Genomic DNA, 21817 nt, shown 5'->3' with positions numbered 1-21817 from the left:
TAGGTAGAATAGTGAAGTAGTGTGTATGTAAGTAGAATAGTGATGTAGTGTGAGTGTAGGTAGAATAGTGAAGTAGTGTGTATGTAAGTAGAATAGTAAAGCAGTATGTATGAAAGTGAAATAGTGAAGTAGTGTGTGTGTGTAAGTAGAACAGTGAAGTAGTGTGTAGGTAAAACAGCATGAAAAGTTGGTTTCTGTAGTGTTCATAGTCAAAGTGTGAAAGTGTGGCGCGGTGTGAAGCAGACAAGTTATACACCTTACAAGAAACGGGGATTTATGTACGTTTTTTGATAACACAAGATTATAAACGAAATGAAATTTTTAAAATGTATCAAAGGATAAAACAAAATGTCGGAGTTTGATTTTTATTACTCACAGCAAAGATGGTTGAGATAAAATACGTTTACTTATTACGATATTTCAACTGAACGTTGTTTTGTCACCTAGTCATTGCTTATAGCAGAAAAGTCGTAATAAAGTATTCTGTTTTATTTCAACACACTTTTTACAGGATATACGATCTATAGAATAATACATCAGTAATTTTACCGTTATTTGTAATAACTGGACGGTAATATTCGTTTTTATGTTACGACGACTTACAAGTGGAAAACTGGAAATTACCTCTGAAGAAAGATTACAAGACGCAACCACGTGGTCTTCTTTTACCACAGTTTTAACTAAGACAACCTCAAGAACATTTAATTCGAATCCACGATGGATCACAAGTGAGTGGGCTCGGCGCGTCGTCAATACAGCGTGGAACCAGACATGGACCCTGACATCCTGGAATGTCCCAGTTCTGGACTGGCCTTGAAACTTTGACTTTTTCTTTGATTGTACAAGAAACCTAAGAGAACGATTACAAGAATGAATAGAGCTATTGCAACAGCCACCATAGCCCAAGCCAAAGTCCGGTACACGGGCTCTACTTTCTCTTCAACCAGAGGACTTGTTGTTGGAGGTAGTGTATGAATCTCTGCCAGAGATGGAAGGTGATGCAACCACAAATCGGACTCCCTCTGGCGGTAATCTCGGGCTATTCTCAGATGTCCTTCTATACGATAATATGAGAGATTGTTTGGCTGAAGACGAGGCCATTTTGCAGGGTATTCGTAATTCACAAAATGCGGCGCAACTCTGAAAAATAATTTCATTTTTTTGTTGAACTCAACGTTTCTTTAAAAAACGTCACAAACATTCGACAATTTTTGAGAGTTTCATTTTTCTACGTATTAAACTTAAGGTCTTTTTTTTTAAAAAAAAAGCAACAAACATTAATCGTTTATTGTAAGTAAATATGAACATGTAATTTGTGCTCAGTCAAAAGAAAATAAGCAAACTTTAAATTTTATTTTTAAATGCGCCATCTTTCTGTGTAAAAAGTAATTACCCAAAATGACTGTTCTGCTTGTTTAACTATTTGAAAAAGGCCTAGACTGTTAAACTGTACTGTTCAAGAACTATCAATTTTAAGGAAATACTTCTTTTCAAATTTTAAGGTTTACAATTTCATGTGTCTTACGTGCTGATACACACGTATTCAAATACTTGCCCAAATTTTGCAAAGTCCGTCCATAATGTTACCATCCGGTTACTTATCAAATTATCCAGTTGCGAAAGAGGTTGAATTCCATCCACTTGTAAGTCGAAAAGATAGAATAGTTCATCACCATGTGAAACACCTGCAGAAAAATTACGAAAAACCTCAGGAAAACCGTTTTTCTGAGAGTAATTTATCGCACATGTTTATTTATGTTAGAGGCCTAAAATGAAATGAACGTAAAATGAAATAAAATTATTACAAACGTAAAATTGATCGAGACTTTCATGCATGCATGAAATGTCTTTGTGGTAATTTATAATGTAAGATTCGGGTAGCAGACGTTAATTTTTGTAATATCCTGTTTATTTTGACACTTTTGTTTCGTATTTGTTTGTTATTGTATTCTAATGTCTCTTGTTATTCTATTGGTTTAATATGTACATAAGACAGAAGGTGGCGTTGATAGTGAATACATAATCATTCTCTAATTTCACAGTAGAATACTAAAATGACCACTGTGTTTGTGTGTGGTTTTAATATTTCATGCGTCTCCAGCCTCCACCAGTGTCTCAGCGTTCACAACGCTAAACTTCGTGTTTCAATACTCTAGATGGGCAAAGCACAGATAGCCTGTTGTGTGGCTTCGTGCTTAATAAGAAAGAAACGGAGTAATACTTCGTGAGAATGATGATTCATTTATATTCTCAACTTCCCGGATGTGCAACACTAAACCGAAGTATTCGAAACGTTTAGGCTTATAACAGATTTAAACTTCAATATTTAACGAAGCCTAAATCTATAATAGTCTGAGAAGATCAGCTGAAGTTAAATCGTTTGACACAGTGGATGTTTGTTTTGAATTGCGCGTAAAGCTACTCGAGGGCTGTCTGCGCTAGCCGTCCCTAATTTAGCAGTATAAGACTAGAGGTAAGGCAGCTAGTCATTACCACTCACCGCCAACTCTTGGGCTACTCTTTTACCAGCGAATAGTAGGATTGACCGCACATTATAACGCTCCCACGGCTAAATGGGCAAGTATGTTTGGTGCGAGGGATATTCGAACCCGCGATCCTCGGATTACGAGTCAAACGCCTTAACGCGCTTGGCCATGCCGGGCCAACAAAGTGGAACTATAAACTGGCTCCAAATATGCTGCTTAAAACTGTACGGTTTTATAATGATTTGGAGGAATAACGCAAGCTCAAGTTTCTGACAATGAGTACTATGAAACAGCTCAGACGAATAAGTCACAAAACTAGTATTTGTCACTTTGATAATTCGCTCAAAAACACATTTCATTCATAATGACTCAAACAAAAAGTTTCCGAATACCACGTTGTTTCGTTTCTGACATATAACAGACAGCCGCTTGTCACTGAACAAAGAACAGCGCACGAATATAAAACTGAAACTGAAACCATTTACAGGCTCATTTTCCACCTCCCAAACAGATAGCATTTGATATCAATGAGAAATGTTGCTCTAAACTTCGAACTTTGATAACGTAAAACACGTTTTCCTGCCTCAGGTGATAATAAATAGTCTATTTTGGTGACTACTGTCTAATTTATTGTCAGATTAATTCTAAACGCAATACTATCAGATAACCTAGAGTACGTCGCAATACTAAAAAAAACCTTTAACTAATATATCTAACTGTTCATAGAAAACAGACATTTTGAAAATGAAACAAGAGAGAATCTTCAATAGTCGCGGCACTTTTTAAGCAGGATTAGAGTAAATTAAATATACGAGACTTTGAGCATGGTCAAATATATCATTCGAAAGGGTTTGATCTTGTGAATACAAAACTAATTATATCTCACATCGATTAAGAGCTAAAAGTTTGTACTTCAAAAACAAAACAAAAAACAAACAAACTCAGAGCCGTTCAATGAGCCACTATACCGCGGCTGAAAAAATAAAAAAACATAACGGACTATACTGGTGATATTAGTCTTGGGTTAAAAATGCACCAGAGATGAAGCAGTTAGTTAATTTATTAGATTATCAAAGTAAAAAAACAAAGAACAAGAAGCGCATTTACTGGGCTTCTATTCCAAACACTTGTGTTCTTACCTTGAATGATATGCTGTGTGATATAGAGAGGTAAAAGCTACGTCAAGAGTTCACAATGTTGAGGCATAGCTGCCAGTAATTTAGAGCTACTAACTAGAGGAAATTAAACTAATTAGTAACACACGTGGTTTACATAGCGGGATTGACTGCCAAGGTTATAATACTCCCACAGCTATAAGGCCGCAGAGCGTTTAGCAACACATCGCGACTCTAACCTGGGATCTTCCGATACGCAGATTGGCATGATTACTACTTTTCACTACTGCAGCAGTTTCAATATTGAGGGTGAAGATCCCCCGAGGGGTCTCAGGAAAGTATCAAATTACACAATACTCTTAAGGCACTCAACAACCACTAATTCATTGGGTGGGGTATGTGTGTGTTTTCATATAGCAAAGCCACATCGTTGTAAATCCGGGAATCTCACTGAGTGGGAGTCCTTAATCATGGTACGTAATGTTACGAAGTTTTGTACTGATAATGTTTGGGAAATTCTGTTCCAATAGGGCCCGGCATGGCCAGGTTGGTTAAGGCGTTTAACTCGTAATCCGAGGGTCGCGGGTTCGAATCCCCGTCGCACCAAACATGCTAGCCCTTTCAGCCGTGGGGCGTTATAATGTTACTGTCAATCCCACTATTCGTTGGTAAAACAGTAGCCCAAGAGTTGACGGTTGGTGGTGATGACTAGCTGCCTTCTCTCTAGTCTTACACTGCTAAATTATGGATGGCTAGCGCTGATAGCCCTCGAGCAACTTTGTGCGAAATTCAAAACAAACAAACAAACTCTTCCAATAAGCTAAAAAATATTTGACATTTGTTACCACTTGTTTCCAAGCAATTGGTTCTCCTGCCATTTTTTTTTAATAAGCTTGTTCACACTATTATTCAGACCTCTTGTTTAAATAATTATTTTTGTTACTAAAGTGTTGTTTCATAGTCTATTTAAACAATTAATTTTCTTATCAGAGCATGGTTTCATAATTTATTCAAACAATTATTTCTTACTATTAAAGCGTTGTTTCGTAACTTATTCACATATTTATTTTGTTATTAAAGTTTGGTTTCATAATGTATTAAACAAATTATTTTGGTTATTAAGATGATCTCCCACTAAAACAACGAAAAATTCAAGTGTTTACATCGCTAAGATACATAGTTTGATTCTTGCACATTGTCCACTGCCATAAACTAAACAAGCACATTGTTAAAGTATTGTTTCATCGTTTTTTATTACTAGAGTGATAATGTTAAAGTTCTGATAAAACTTAAGATGCTAGGTTATGTAACTGTATCGGATACAGGTGAAATTATGAGAAACAATTATTCCTCAGATTCTGGTACTGAATATTTAGTTCTCTTACTTAACAAAGGTGGCGCTGATGCGACTATTTATTTCTTATTGTAGCAAAGAAACGTCATTAATACCAATTTTCAGGTAAGACAACACTTCTATATTGCTAACTTAGTATGCGTTTTTTTATCTGTTGTGTACTTTTTTAATGTAGCGTGTAAATGTTAAACGTTGTATGTATTCACGTATTAATATTTTTCAGTCTTTACGATGATTTATATACGTAGTATTCCTTTTAAATATACCAGTAACTATTTAAGTATTTGATTGCAAATCCATATTGGATCAGTTGCTACAGCCGACATCAAGAAAATGTATAATATTCGTTAAGCCTAACGTTATATAAATATTTTAGAAATATCATTTTACATACAATAATAGTTATTTTTTTTAAAAAAGAAAATTATAAGTTTACAGTTTAATTCGAAAGACACTTTAGGTAGATACGTTAAAACTAGGAAGATGTCAGTTTTTATTACCTGCATCGATCTTTGACATTTGTTGATTCAGCCGGAGGTCAGTCATGCTGTTCACCCCACGGTGTTCAAACACATACATATAAGTAGGTATGTTCAACTGGGAGTAAGTTTTGGAGGTCAAGTCGTTACACGCCACGTACATGGCATCAGTCGTCATCTGTTCGAATCAACACGCAAAGTGTTAAAAAAAGAAAGCCCAACAAAAACGGTAGTTTTATAAGCAAAACAAAAGAACTGTGGTTTTCTCTCTTTGGACAGTTTGATTATTATACCTAAATATACTGGTTTGTACTTCTTTTACAGAATGAAAAGTGACCTTTTTTTTATTTTTATATCATTCTAAATATCATGTCCTGTCCCAACAGGTATACGAACTTTTATTTCTAAAGATCATCCATCTTTTAATTCTGGAGCCATTTGATGTTTTCCAGAAATTTTTAAAACATTTTCGGTGCAACAGTAATATTGGTGCAGGTGTCGCTTTTTCTTAGTTGCTTGAACTTAAATAAACATCCAGTCATTCTCGTTCTCAGAATTCTTTCCACATAGCTCAACCCTATGGGAGAGTCACCAGGATTTACAGCTACGTTCGGTTCTTTCTCTCATGTTATCCTTAAAGTAATGCACTCTTCGCCCCCATGTAATGTAAATTACTTGATAATTCGTGCAATTTTAACAATACTCTGGTCTACATATTACCACCCTATATGAGTTGCTTCCTCTTAAAGGTCGAGTTAAACAATACTAATTACAGCGTAAGTGTCTTGGTTGACTTAATGGTAAACAAACATAAGAAATTTAACCAGAAACGCAAGAATATTCTGCTTTAGCTCAAAGAGTAAATGATATATCAACATAAAAAATTAAAGAAACTTGGTACTATTTATGTTGCATGACCGTATTAATTAACTGTAAAACTGAAATTATGTTCAATTTAGCCCCTACTTCATCAAATTACGTTTTATCCAGTATCGGTTGGTGATGATGATTCTTTGGTGAAGTAAGGGCTGAACTCAATGTAAGTTTCGTTTTACAACAAGCTAATAAAACGACAGAATTTGAGTAACATTAAGTTGCTATGGCTTTCCGTGTATATGTTACAACATCTACCGCTTCAGCTAAAGCAGAACTCTGGATTTTCTTTTGATTAAATTGTTTTTCAACAGCTAAAACCTATTTCTGTAAGACCACCAGTGACACAGCGGTGTGTCTGCGGATTTACAACGCTAGAATCCGGGTTTCGATAACCGTGGTGGGCAGCACACAGATAGCCCATTGTGTAGCTTTGTGCTCAATTACAAATAAAAGTGGCCCGGCATGGCCAGGTAGGTTAAGGCGTTCGACTCGTAATCTGAGGGTCGCGGGTTCGAATCCCCGTCGCGTCAAACATTCTCGCCCTTTCAGCCGTAGGGGCGTTATAACGTTACGGTCAATCCCACTATTCGTTGGTAAAAGAGTAGTCCAAGAGTTGGCGGTGGGTGGTGATGACTAGCTGCTTTCTCTCTAGTCTTATACTGCTAAATTAGGGACGGCTAGCACAGATAGCTCTCATGTAGCCTTGCGCGAAATTCAAAAACAATTAAAAGAACATTTTGTGAGATGTCTATTTATTGATCTCTTTCAGCTCTGTACGGTTATGTTTGTTGATAATTCCTGATCGTTAGAAAAGAAATTTGTATTGTAAGTTAGTACAAAGATTCGTTATTTCACAAGATTATCTTCCCTCGAAGACAAACTTGTTTTAGCTATAATACATTCTTGTTCTTGTGTTTTCTAAAAATGCAAGTGACGCGTGGCCTTCAATTAAAAATTTTGTTTATTTAAATACATTGTTGTGTTTGTTTGTTTGTGTTTTGAATTTCGCGCAAAGCTACACGAGGGCTATCTGTGCCAGCCGTCCCTAATTTAGCAGTGTAAGACTAGAGGGAAGGCAACTAGTCATCACCACCCACCGCCAACTCTTGGACTACTCTTTTATCAATGAATAGTGGGAATGACTGTCACATTATAACGCTCCCACGGCTGAAAGGGCGAGCATGTTTGGCGTGACGAAGATTCGAACCGCGATCCACAAATTGCGAGCCGAATGCTTTAACCACTTGATAATGCCGGGCCCCTTTCAGGGGAAGTTTTTTACCGACTGCTTTTGTACATTGTTCGAGTTTTAATTTAATCTATGTGATGTTTTTAACAACAACAAAAGAATAAAAATGTTTACAGCATACTATTGTGATCATCAAAGTAACATATGACTGTCAGAACTTACTGTCATGATTACAAGTTGTTTTACGTTGATAACCAACAGCAGTTTACGTATCGATGTTGATAACAACTTATGTCAAAGCTACTTACGTTAATAAAAGGCTTAAGAACTTGAGTTAGGTTAGCAGTATCAACTCCGATGAAGTAAGCAAACATAATAGCCTCGACTACAGCAGAATTTATCGCAAGGTCAGAGGTTGACTGTAGAAAGCTGGGTATGAGAATGTCTCGGAGGTAACCCGAATTTCGAAGGGAGTTTTCCATGTATCCTTTTCTTAGCACTGTTGGATACAAAAAACAAACAAAACATTATTAAATGTGTAAGATAGTTAAGCCTAACTGCATTTTTAAAAGTTTCAAGTAGTGTTTCTGTAGGCCAGCGTTACTTTTCTGAATTTTTAATGAAAAACAACAACAACACAATACAGGTCTTGATTTCCCACTGTAAACAGAGCACAGACCCCTCATTATTTACTTTTGAGCTGAATATATAACCGTAGTGTCAAGTTTAGCAGTTTGAGTTTAAAGCATTCAAAGCTACGCCATTTTCTGTTGTTAATTTTACATCATATGTTTTGTAATTTCTTCCGTATTTGAAAATAATTTAATTTAAGAAAAATTAAAAATTATTAACCCTTTTCTTACATGGATAAAAAAATGCACCTTCTTCCCTATTAATACCAATCACCAACGGCACTCTTACAAAATTCCCTCGCTGGAGGAGGCTAAGAGGATCGTCTGGGATAACCGGATTGGCTGTTCCTTGTCTGTCTATCACGGGTACAGCACGAATTGGAAAATTTCCTAAGCTCTGTAAAAAATACAAAAAAAAACTCCATTAGGGGTCATAATTAAATTTATAAAAAAGTGGAAGAAATAAGGAAAAATAATCATTACTTTTGGCGGACTGCAGGCCGTAAAGATAAGACGTGCAACAGTAATAACGGGTTATATGGATACAGGTAGCTGAAACTACAGAGATACGATTGGTCTATTCCTGCAGTCAACTAAAACAACTTACAAGCAGTACAGATTCTTCAACTTTTTACATTTTTATTGTTAAAGCTAGTTACAGATGATCTATGATCCCACAGTGGCACAGCGGTGTATCTACGGACTTACAGCTTTAAAATCCGGGTTTCAGTACCGTAATGGGCAGAGCGCAGATAGTCCATTGTGTAGCTATTTGCTTAATTACAAACAAACAGATGTTCCCCGTGATCAATCGGTTCAGTTCAACTTACTTAATAATTCTTTTAAATGGATTACCCTGAGGTCCTCTGTATTGACCTTAAAATATTAAATTAGAGTTTTGTTAATATAAACTTTAAATTATTGCAACAAAAGCTTATATAAAATCTTAACTCCCCATAATGCCTTACAACCATGAAACTACGTATTAAAATATATCAATTATTAATACACGAGTAATAAAAAACAAACTTCGCCATTCAAATAGTCAATTACGTTCTGATTAAACTTTTCGAATTACGAGAAGATGGCCGATTTATTATGACCATTTAGTGTCCAGGTTCACGTGCAACACAGCTGAATGAAGTCCAGTATGCAAACCAAGATGAACGAGTTCACCTCACATTTCTTATTGTTTTGTTTAAAGAGCAAATAAGTCGCTAAATCATTCCTGGAACAGCGAAACAATTTTTATCCGTTATTATATGAAGGTATTTGTTGTGTCTTCTCGTTTCTTCACAATGTTCTTAGGTACCATCTATTAAAACCTGTAATTACGTAATGTTTTAACATGTGATTGTTTTCTGATATTTGTGCAAAGTTACTCAAAGGTTGTCAGTGCCAATCATCTTCAACAGCATCCTCTGTCATCTCTTGGGTAACTCTTGTCTGACTGAATAGTGGAATTTGACGGTTACCCTTATAATGCATCCATAGCCCCAAAGTGCGGAGTGCGTTTATTGTTTTAGTAACGGAACTTAAACGCTGGACACACAGGTTCATTGCCCGATGCGATAAACACTGGGCCACGTTCAACTGGTTTAGTATCCGAACAGTGGACAGTGTAAAATGTGTATCTGTATAATAAATTAAAAACAGTTCCGCATTAACTACGTGTTACATTAAACAACGTCACCAGCTAGAAGAGATGGTCTACTAGTACCATCATTACCAAAGTTACAAAAGTATCAAAGGATATAGAAACTCTAAATCGATTAGGCATTGGTGTGCCTTTCTTTTTGGATTATGGATTGGAAGGTTGTCATCTTCAGCATATTAGGTATGAGATGGGTGTCCTATTCTACATATTAGGTATGAAATAGGTGTCCTATTCTACATATTAGATATGAGATGAATGTCCTATTCTACATATTAGGCATGGAAGGAGTTCTCCTCCATGACTAAAGTGTCAGAATATCGACTCTTCATCTTGAATTTTAGGCATGGAAAACAATTCTCTTTCTAAGTTAAATATTGAAAGGGTGTCTCCCTTTCTGTTGATCAGAAACTAGTCTGAAAATCAAGGGTTAAAGGTTTTGGTTCTTAAACAACAGTTTGATATTTGCCCTAACTTTTTCATCGGACTGACACCATATTTGAACAACCTTTTTAAATTAACCAAATAAATTCAGGTTTACAGAATTCTTTTCTTTTTTTAATTCAATAAACTCGCGTATCATTCATTCTCTGATGTTTTTTTTTTCTAACGTCAAAGGAAACCAGAACATGAAAAATAACCTTTATTGACTTCGACATGTTTAGTTGGCATATGCTGTTTTTGTTTCATTTTTTGTATAATCTAGATCACCAGTTCACACTATGTTAACATGTTCTGTTATGTTGCTCACAAATCCGACACGATGATGCCAGAGAAACTATCTAACTTTCTACTTTTATTACCCGCCCTTTATCCAGACAAATTCTGTGTGGCAAAGCATTCATTACCAAAAGTGGCGAATTGTTTTACCACTCAGCAGAGGGAAACTTCTAGGAAAACCAAAAAACGTGAGATTAAGATGAACAGGTGTGTGAATAGCGTGGATGCCTGTGGTACACGTTAAACGCACGTGGGGTGACGGGGCAACATTGATGTTTTTATGTGTTTTTTCTTCTTTTCTTTATTTTTTTACAAACAGCGAAGATTGTTACAAAATCTACGCAATCTATTTGCTAACTGTTAGAACAATCTATTGATATGAAAGAAAAAACCTTTAGATTTTAAAAAATCACTAAAAAAACACAATGAAAACAAAAGACTGACAGAATCCAGTCGGTACCGTTACAAACAACACGTTAGTCACTTCACTGGGATTTATTGAATATATAAGTAGAAATAAGTAGAACATATGGGTAACACAGTATAATATATAGTTAAAACTGTAGAATATAAGGGTAACACAGTATAATATATAGTTAAAACTGTAGAATATAAAGGTAACAAAGTATAATATATAGTTAAAACTGTAGAATATAAGGGTAACACAGTATAATATATAGTTAAAACTGTAGAATATAAAGGTAACAAAGTATAATACATAGTTAAAATTGTAGAATATAAGGGTAACACAGTATAATATATAGTTAAAACTGTAGAATATAAAGGTAACAAAGTATAATACATAGTTAAAATTGTAGAATATAAGGGTAACACAGTATAATACAAAATTAAAACTGTATAATATAAAGGTAACACAGTATAGTATATAGTTACAACTGTAGAATATAAGGGTAAAACAGTATAATATATAGTTAAAACTGTAGAATATAAAGGTAACAAAGTATAATACATAGTTAAAATTGTAGAATATAAGGGTAACACAGTATAATACAAAATTAAAACTGTATAATATAAAGGTAACACAATATAGTATATAGTTACAACTGTAGAATATAAGGGTAAAACAGTATGATATATAGTTAAAACTGTAGAATATAAGGGTAAAACAGTATAATATATAGTTAAAACTTTAGAATATAAAGGTAACATTATTTTGAGTATGTAGATCTGAGTTTTATTCTAGCGAATAACACGCGTCTATCTTTAAACAATCACATTACTGTCCATACTGTTTTACTGTAATGTAAAATTTGACCAATTACAACCTACCTTGTTCAACACATCTACAGCCAGTCTCACAACTGTACACACTAAACACATGACTGTCTGTCTACAGCCAGTCTCACAACTGTATACACTAAACACATGACTGTCTGTCTACAGCCAGTCTCACAACTGTATACACTAAACACATGACTATCTGTCTATAACTAGACTCACAATTGGACACACTAAACACATGACTATCCGTCTATAACTAGACTCACAATTGGACACACTAAACACATGGCTGTCTGTCTATAACTAGACTCACAATTGGACACACTAAACACATGACTATCCGTCTATAACCAGACGCATCATTGGACACACCAAACACATTACTTTCTGTCTATAGCCAAACTAACCATTGTACATAGTAAACACACGACTATCTGTAGCCAGCTTTCCCCACAGCCAACAGTACAATAGGTATTGAGGTCGTTGGTACATGCTTACTAATAATATATTAACAATATTATTACTACTTAAATAACAGCAGTATTATGAATAACTTGTGCGTGTTTTTCTTTTAGCAAAGCCACAAAGGCTATCTGTTCAGCCCACCGAGGGGAATCGAACCCCTGAATTCAGGGTTGTAAATCCGGAGACATACCGCTGTACTAGCGGGGGACGTTATGAATAACCAACAATATTCTTATTAATTCAATAATGACATTTATATTACTTAATTATTAAGAATAATATTAGTTATTAATAGTACTGTTATTATTTAATTATAAAGAATAACGTTAGTTATTAATAGTACTGTTATTATTTAATTATAAAGAATAATGTTAGTTATAAATAGTACTGTTATTATTTAATAATTGAGAATAATGCTGGTTACTAATAATAATACTATCAATATTAATAATTAAATAATAGCAATGTTATTAATAACCAACAATATTCTTGCTAATTAAGTAATATTTGTATTCTTGATAATATAATTCAATTAATTTCCTTGTTAATTATTAAATATAAACCTTCATAATAATATATCTGTACTGTATCCTCCAAAGGGATCGAATCATATTTCGTCTTGATCTCTGACAGTGTTCTGTGGCATGACTTTACACATTTGAGAATGAAGAGTAGTTTGTCATGGAGTGTTACTTACACATCAGATGTTTGTCATGGAGTGTTACTTACATATCAGATGTTTGTCATGGAGTGTTACTTACATATCAGATGTTTGTCATGGAGTGTTACTTACATATCAGATGTTTGTCATGGAGTGTTACTTACGTATCAGATGTTTGTCATGGAGTGTTACTTACACATCAGATGTTTGTCATGGAGTGTTACTTACACATCAGATGTTTGTCATGGAGTGTTACTTACATATCACATGTTTGTCATGGAGTGTTACTTACGTATCAGATGTTTGTCATGGAGTGTTACTTACATATCAGATGTTTGTCATGGAGTGTTACTTACATATCACATGTTTGTCATGGAGTGTTACTTACGTATCAGATGTTTGTCATGGAGTGTTACTTACATATCAGATGTTTGTCATGGAGTGTTACTTACATATCAGATGTTTGTCATGGAGTGTTACTTACATATCAGATGTTTGTCATGGAGTGTTACTTACATATCAAAATGTTTGTTATGAACTGTTGTTTACACATCAAATGTTTTTATATTTTACACTTTATCTGAATCTCGCGACAGCTCTATCGAGAAACCTATTCTCCAATTCCATCGTATGCTGAACGTATGACGGACGGCGAATTATTTTTTAGTAATATTATTAAATTATTTCTTTCATTTTGGTAGAAATAGAAATATTCGAATATAATAGACGTAAAAATTACTAAACCTTCGTCTCCTCCTTTCTAGTTTTTTGTTGACCACTAATATCTACTTAAAAAATAACGAGATAACTTTAGTCGAAAGTTTAGTTTTCGAAAGCAGTCTGACATGGCTTGCTGCGAGTGTTATAATTTGTCGATCAGTCTTACTGTTCGTTGGTAAAATATTAGCTCGCGAACAGCTACTAGCTACTCGAGAACTATCCGTACTAACCGTCCCGAATTTCGAAATGACAGACCAGAGGGAAGACAACAAATTAATGTCACTTACGTAACAGACGACTAGCATGAATTATTTATAAATTATTTGATTTTGTTTGTTGTTGTTTTTTAATTTCGCGCAAAGCTACACAAGGGATATCTGCGCTAGCTTTCCCTAATTCAGCAGAGTAAGATTATAGGGAAGGCAACTAGTCATCACCACCCACCGCCGACTCTTGAGCTATTCTTTTACCAACGAACAGTGGGATTGACCGTAACATTATAACATTCAGTTATAATTATAACTGAAAGGGCGAGCATGGTTGGTGTGATGGGGATTCAAACTTGCGTCCCTCAGATTATGAGTCGATCTCCCTTACCACCTGGCCATGCCGGGGCCCTATTTACAAATGATCCAAGAACATACTTTTCCTTCCGTTTGTGCTCTCAGTATATCCCCCGTAGATTTTCTAGAGATGCACTCCACCAATTGGAAAGAACTCTCAGTTGGGCATTTCAATAGAAGCGCCACCTCACGGGCGTATTGAAGAGGCTCACGCTCTAAAGCCCACGGACATAAAGCTGATCCACTTTCTGCTATAGCTCGATGAAATAACCCTGTTAAAAATGTCTGTTTTAGTTATAGAATTATAGACGCATTTATCTCATCAGAATCGAGTAATATCAGAAGTAGATACATTGTCATTATGTAACTTGTATTTAAAATGTGAAAACAATTTACCTTCGAAATATTTAATAGAAACATGTTATCACAGAATTCTTTAATAAATGTAACTTACTTTAGAAATGTTTTATCAAATTAGAAATACTGAATAAAATACACCCACTTTAAAATAGTTTAATAAAAGTAATCAACTGACAAATATTTAATATTTTCGTGTTCAATTTACTACGAGAAAAAAGTTTACGTGTGATCTTTGATCTATAGTTTTCTATACCAATCTCTCGAATTTCATTGGTTTTATATCATATATCTGTCCCCAATCATTAGAAACACTGGAGTACATAATGCAATAAATAGCGCTTGGTGATGGATAACTCAGATTTATAAACTCCAGGAGGGATGTCCGTTAATTATAATTGTCAGACTATTGTAAGTAGCTCATGTAAAGAAAGATAAATTGTTGAGTGGTGAATTCCAGCGGGTTGAGTGGCTCTTCTATCCTACAAGTATGTCTGAACTCACGATTTTACCTGAGTGATGCTAATTCTCTAGAACTTTGAGAAGTGAGACGAAGCAAACAAGATTTGGTTTGGTTTATTTTGAATTTTGCACAAAACTACACGAGGGCTATCTGCGCTAGCCGTCCCGAATTTAGCAGTGTAAGACTAGAGGGAAGGCAGCCAGTCATCACCACCCACCACCAACTCTTGGGCTACTTTTTCATCAACGAATAGAGAGATTGACCGTCACATTATAACGCCCCCACGGTTGAAAGGGCGAGCATGTTTAGTGTGACGAGGATTCGAACCCACGGCCCTCGGATTACGGATGGAGCTCCTTAACCACTTGACAATGAAGCAGAGAACTTGAAATGCAAGTATTTCGTTTCCCACACCTGAACCTAGTAATGGATAAATCTCGGCAACTTTTAAAAGATAGGAATATGTTTTCCAAGTGATCGTTTGTTTCGTTTAAGCATGAAGTATTAAACAATGGGATAAACACTGCAGGTATCGAACCTCAAATTCTAACATCACCTTGCCTGTAGCTTACCGCCGAGCCGTACGAAATGTAAAATGATAGAGAAACTCTTTCAAAGTTACGGAGGTACTAAGAACAGTGTGACAGTCTTACTGTGGCTAACTGGAGATATAATGTGGTATATGACAGACTTACTTTGGCTAACTGGAGATATAATGTGGTATATAACAGTCTTACTTTGGCTAACTGGAGATATAATGTGGTATATGACAGACTTACTTTGGCTAACTGGAGATGTGGTATATAACAGTCTTACTTTGGCTAACTGGAGATATAATGTGGTATATGACAGTCTTACTTTGGCTAACTGGAGATATAATGTGGTATATAACAGTCTTACTTTGGCTAACTGGAGATATAATGTGGTATATGACAGACTTACTTTGGCTAACTGGAGATGTGGTATATAACAGTCTTACTTTGGCTAACTGGAGATATAATGTGGTATATGACAGTCTTACTTTGGCTAACTGGAGATATAATGTGGTATATGACAGACTTACTTTGGCTAACTGGAGATGTGGTATATGACAGACTTACTTTGGCTAACTGGAGATATAATGTGGTATATAACAGTCTTACTTTGGCTAACTGGAGATATAATGTGGTATATAACAGTCTTACTTTGGCTAACTGGAGATATAATGTGGTATATGACAGTCTTACTTTGGCTAACTGGAGATATAATGTGGTATATAACAGTCTTACTTTGGCTAACTGGAGATATAATGTGGTATATAACAGTCTTACTTTGGCTAACTGGAGATATAATGTGGTATATAACAGTCTTACTTTGGCTAACTGGAGATATAATGTGGTATATAACAGAGGCAGCACCAGCTCCTTGTCCAAACAGTGTTACTGAAGTAGCATCGCCTCCAAAGTTTCCAATGTTTTCTTGAACCCACTGAAGAGCCAGTCGTTGATCTAGGAGTCCCCAGTTTCCAGATGAGGCCTCATCACCAGTACTAAGAAAGCCTAGAAAGAAACATACTTAAACAAGAAGATAAGAATTGGTCGTAGATCTTAAAGTGAGTTAATGAATTAAATTACTTGAAGCACTGTTTTAAAACTTGGACACAGATAACTTCAATGGATCTGAGCGTCTTGTTGCTTGAAATTTGTATGGACATACACTTCTGGTTTTATTTGTTTCTGGGATGACGTTTCGGGCCCCGTGCTCGGTTCTTCAACTCTACGACTCCAGAAGAATCCGCAACGGTTAAGATGGAATACGAAAAGTAAGATTTGTTACATTTCTGGTTATTTTCAAAGTAGAACCTCTTTTAAATCCGGGAAGCTGTGAACTTCAGTTTGGCTTAGTTTGTTTTAAAGTTTTCGCAAAGCTACACGAGGGCTATCTGCGCTACAAGTCCCTAATTTAGCAATGTAAGACCAGAGAGAAGGCAGCTAGTCATTCATCACCAACCACCGCCAACTCTTGGACTACTCTTTTACCAATGAAATAGTGGGACTGACGAACACATTATAACGGCTGAAAGGGCAAGCATTTTTGGTGTGACGGGAATTCGAACCCACGATCCTCAGATTACGAGTCGAGTACGTTAACCACCTAGCCATGCCGGGCTCTACGTGAACTTCAGAGATGAGCGTTGTTGAATTCGGAAATTCAGTTAAATGAAGCTATGTAACTTTAAATAATAAATACCTTTTTATTTTATTTTTAATGAGTCATAGAAATGAATGTCAGTTCTCAAAGATCTGAATTCAAAAACTGTTTGAACACAGTTTTAAAATGGACACAGATCTAATCAATAGAAATGGCATTTTTAACAATTTGCTGTTTTGTCGACACGAAAAAAACACAAAAACGAAAGAACTTTTCAAAAAGTACTTGATAACTTTAACAGCATGACCGCAAGTTCTAAGACTAACTATCAATCATTAGAAGTCATGCGAAAACTAGAAATAACCGGAACTTTCAACCTGAATGGTATCCTGTGCGAAAGTGGTCGAAACGTTTGTTTTGTTTGTTTGTTTTGGAATTTCGCGCAAAGCCACACGAGAACTATCTGTGATAGCCGTCCCTACTTTAGTAGTATAAGACTAAAGGGAAGGCAACTACTCACCACCACCCACCACCAACTCTTGGGCTACTCTTTTACCAACAAATAGTGGGATTGACTGTAACTTTATAACGCCCCCACGTTTTTGGTTTTCTTCAGACATGTGTCCGTATAATCTGTCTTGTTATCTAATGTCAGAGATTTTTCTTATCTTAAAACTATTTTTTATCTCTTTACAAGAACAAGAAAATTCATAAAAGTTTAAGAAGTTAATTAGTCTAATAAACAAATTGAATAAACTAAGTTAAGTATGGAAAATAAAACTTCAGGTAGATGTAGTGGGACCGTGACTTGATGTCACTTCGCTTTCCGGTTGAGAGTCTAGAAGTGGTTCTGTTTGGTTTGGAAATTGTCGTAAGGTGAGGTTTTTACTTAAGGATCTGTGAATAGGTCAGTTGTCACTCTCACCGTTAACGTGACTCGGATCTTGGTACAAAATGGTAGGCAAACTGACAATTACCATTCTACACAACAGTGGAACAATATATATGTTTCGTAATGTTGCCCACCCCCGAAGGTTTGGTTTGTTTTGAATTTTACACAAACTACACGATGGCTATCTGCGCTAGCCGTCCGTAATTTAGCAGTGTAAGGCTAGAGGGAAGGGAACTGGTCATCACTACCCGCCAACGCTTGGGTTACTTGTGTACCAATGAATAGTAGGATTGCCCGTAACATTATAACGCTCCCACGGCTGAAAGAGCGAGCATGTTTGGTGTGACGAGAATTTGAAACGCGACCACACATGGAAGTTAACTTTATTATCGACATTTACTTTGAATCATTTATGTTAAGCTATTCATAAATAAAGTACTATGATATTGTTTAGTGGGTTAGAAGGAGGCGTTTCGTAACTTACAAACTTATGGACGGTGCAGCAATTATTTATAAAATCAGGTCAATAGAATGCCATAAGATCAAAGTTAATCATTCTAAAGTTTATAAGAAAAAGGGTTGATAAGCATGGAATTTTGTGAAAGTTTGAAAAATACTTTGATAAAAATGAAGATTTTCTTTCTTTTTATAATTGAAGCACTTTAGCCTGACAATATCTGCAATTGTTAGTTTTCATTAATAAAATACTGTAATTAAAAGAAACGTAATGTTGCTGTATTTACTGGTTGGGGGTTTGCGTGCGTTTGTGTTTTCTTATAGCAAAGCCACATCCGGCTATCTGCTGAGCCCACCGCTAGTAGAGCGGTAAGTCTACGGATTTACAACGCTAAAATTAGGGGGCAGAGAGTTTGCTTCTATTGTGCTTGTAAAAAATGAGAAATCACAATTTTATTTTTGTATTTATTGACATTAAGACAGTCTGAAACCAGAGGGAGCTGTAGTGTAGAATAGCATATTACCACGGGACTTACGCTGTTTTCTTGATAGTTCGTTCTGTATCAAAAGAAATAATGCAAATGAAAGTATAACGGTTTATTTTTCGAGAAACTATTTTTATTGTTGAAAGGAAAAACAAAATATCAATTATGTTTAGTTGTATTACGTCTATTTATTCATTCTATTAGGGTTAGGTTCCTATTAAACTCGATATTTAGGTTTTTGTTTTATCTTTAATGCAAAGCTACACAATGGTCTAACAGCATTGTGTCCAACGTGGGTACTCTAATATTGTAACTTCATAGGTTTCAGAGCTTACCGCGGAGCCACTGAAGCCCCTGATATTTAGAGAGTAACATATTCATCATGTTTCTAAATGTTTATCTGTTAACTATTTTTAACTATACATATAGAAGCAGTTTTAAATGATTTATTACGCGTAAAGGAAATGACTAGTTTGAACTTTATTTTTACATGGGCTGTACCAAAACTATAGTATGTAATAAATAGATGTTTAGTGTTTAAAGATGTCCGAGTTAATGCAATAGAAATGACTCTGTAAGTACAACCGCTAAAATCACGAATAGACGAGCCACTGTACCATAACTGCATGTTATGTGTCATGAGAATATAGTTCAGAACTTTCCCACAGAGGGCGTTATGTCATAGGTACGTGGTACAATTGATTGACCTGTTTCTGTGGTAAAATGTTTATTATTATTGAGTATAAATTTGCACAGCGGTCTACGCTATGCCCACTGAGGGTATCGAAATCATATTTTAGAACTGTAAGCCCTCTTACTTTTCGCTGAGCCGCTAGGGTGCAATTTGAGTTTGATATCAGATGTTTGATACCTGTTAACAGGTTATTGAAAGAAATAATTTCAGAATATGCACTCGAGAAAGAACAACTAAAAACATTTAGAATGAACATAGCCTTATTAGTTTGTTTGTGGTTAAACACAGAGCTACACAATGAGCTATTTGTGTTCTGCCCGCCACGGGTATCGAAATTCGGTTTCTAGCGTTGTAAATCCCCAGACATAACTTTGTACCACTGTGAGACAATGTGATACGACTTATTAGTTAAAGATGAAAAATAAGAAAATGTAATTAATATCAGACACGTGTGATAATATAGAACAAAATATAAATCAATCTTTGAAACAAGCACAAGGCTACACGATGGGCTATCTGGGCTCTACCCTCCACCGGTACTGAAACCTGGTTCTTAGCGGTGTGTGTCCGCAGACATACCACTGTTACTGGGGGAGAGGTGGTACTGCGTCAGATTTAGGCTACGACTCTTGTTGTCTGATTACTCTTTAGAGACTCGATATGGACAGGTGGTTAGGGCGTTCGATTTCCAATTGAAAGATTGCAGGTTTGAATTCCCGTCACAGGTTACTCTTTAGAGGCCCCACATGGCCAGGTGGTTAGTGCATTCGACTCGCATGCTCGCATTTTCAGCCGTGGGGGCGTTATATTGTGACGGTCAGTCCTATTATTTCTTGGTAAAAGAGTAACCCAGGAGTTGGCGGCATGTAGTGAGGAGTAGTTGCCCTCCCTCTAGAATTCCATTGCTAAATTAGTAACAGCTAGCGCAGATAACCATCGCGTAGCTATGCGCGAAGTTCCGAAACAAACCAAAAAACCAAAATATTCTTATGAGATAAAAAACCTGAGAGAAAATGTTTTTAATATATCATTGTTGTTGCTGTTTATATTTTAAATATATTATTGTTGTTATTGTTTATGGTTTAAATATATTATTGTTGTTGTTTATGTTTCAAATATATTATTGTTGTTATTGTTTTAAATACATTATTGTTGTTGTTTAAGTTTTAAATATATTATTGTTGTTATTGTTTATTTTTAAATATATTATTGTTGTTATTGTTTATGGTTTAAATATATTATTGTTGTTGTTTATGTTTCAAATATATTATTGTTGTCGTTATTTAAGTTTTAAATATATTAATGTTGTTATTGTTTATTTTTAAATATATTATTGTTGTCATGTTTTAACCATATTATTGTTGTTATTGTTTATGTTTTAACTATATCACCGTTGTTTTGTTTTACCGAGGAAAAAATTTCTTTATTTTAGCGTAAAACTACACAATGCTCTCTGTCCACTCTAGGGAAACAAACCCTGAATTTTCGCGCTGAACAAATGATTTCTTCTTATCTAATGACTGTTTGGTAGAAAGGAATCCGAGAAAGATTTTTTTTTAAAACATCATTTTCTTAATACAAGGATGAATAGTTTCACTGAATGGTAAGTCACATTTCAATTCCTCACAGCCTACAATTGGTAGCTGGAAAATTATTATTATTTTATTAGAATGAGTAAAACGTTTCCTCCACTCGTCCTTTCATTTTAGTGTAAAAATCACAAAACAAACTAAATTGAAATAGCGATATATTACTATCAGTAAGTTCTGTAGGAATATTTAACTTACCCAAAATCCCCAGACGATAATTAAAGGTTACCAGAACCACACCTTTGTCCACTAGCTTCTCTGGCCCATACTGACTGCTGGAACCGCTGTCGAAATATCCACCGTGAATAAAGACCATTACCGGGTAATTTGTAGACGACCCACGGTAGTTATCGTTCTTCAGAAATATTAAAAAAACAATTGATGTTTAGTCCATGGGATTGAAAATGTATATTTATTGAATAAAAACAGTCTCGAAATTTACATAATAAAAACAACAGAGAAGTTGCTGTTTTCGTAATTTTCAAGTTGTGTGATCTCTTCATTAATGTTGTGGAACATAGATTTATGTTGATGCTTCAGTATTTTTCACATTGTGTGAACTCTTCATGTTCATTGTGGATCATAGATTTATGTT

General features: G+C 35.3%; 1 protein-coding gene across 3 annotated transcripts in view; it reads right to left on the bottom strand.

The window, feature by feature from the left end:
* Window positions 1-351: 351 nt before the first annotated feature.
* LOC143234401 (cocaine esterase-like) overlaps window positions 352-21817 on the bottom strand; it is a 34365-nt gene continuing 12899 nt past the window's right edge. For all 3 annotated transcript variants that reach the window (XM_076471754.1, XM_076471752.1, XM_076471753.1), the window contains 8 exons: window positions 21421-21577; window positions 16329-16514; window positions 14238-14428; window positions 8363-8528; window positions 7808-7998; window positions 5456-5612; window positions 1556-1685; window positions 352-1140 (listed from right to left, as the gene is read on the bottom strand). In XM_076471754.1, the coding sequence (XP_076327869.1) occupies window positions 750-1140; window positions 1556-1685; window positions 5456-5612; window positions 7808-7998; window positions 8363-8528; window positions 14238-14428; window positions 16329-16514; window positions 21421-21577 (1569 nt within the window). In that variant the 3' untranslated portion in view covers window positions 352-749. The remainder of the gene's footprint in view (window positions 1141-1555; window positions 1686-5455; window positions 5613-7807; window positions 7999-8362; window positions 8529-14237; window positions 14429-16328; window positions 16515-21420; window positions 21578-21817) is intronic.

This window comes from Tachypleus tridentatus, chromosome 12 (assembly GCF_004210375.1).
Source record: "Tachypleus tridentatus isolate NWPU-2018 chromosome 12, ASM421037v1, whole genome shotgun sequence".
NCBI lineage: Eukaryota > Metazoa > Arthropoda > Merostomata > Xiphosura > Limulidae > Tachypleus > Tachypleus tridentatus.
Note: the sequence above shows the minus strand (reverse complement) of the source record. Positions and strands in the feature narration are given on the sequence as shown.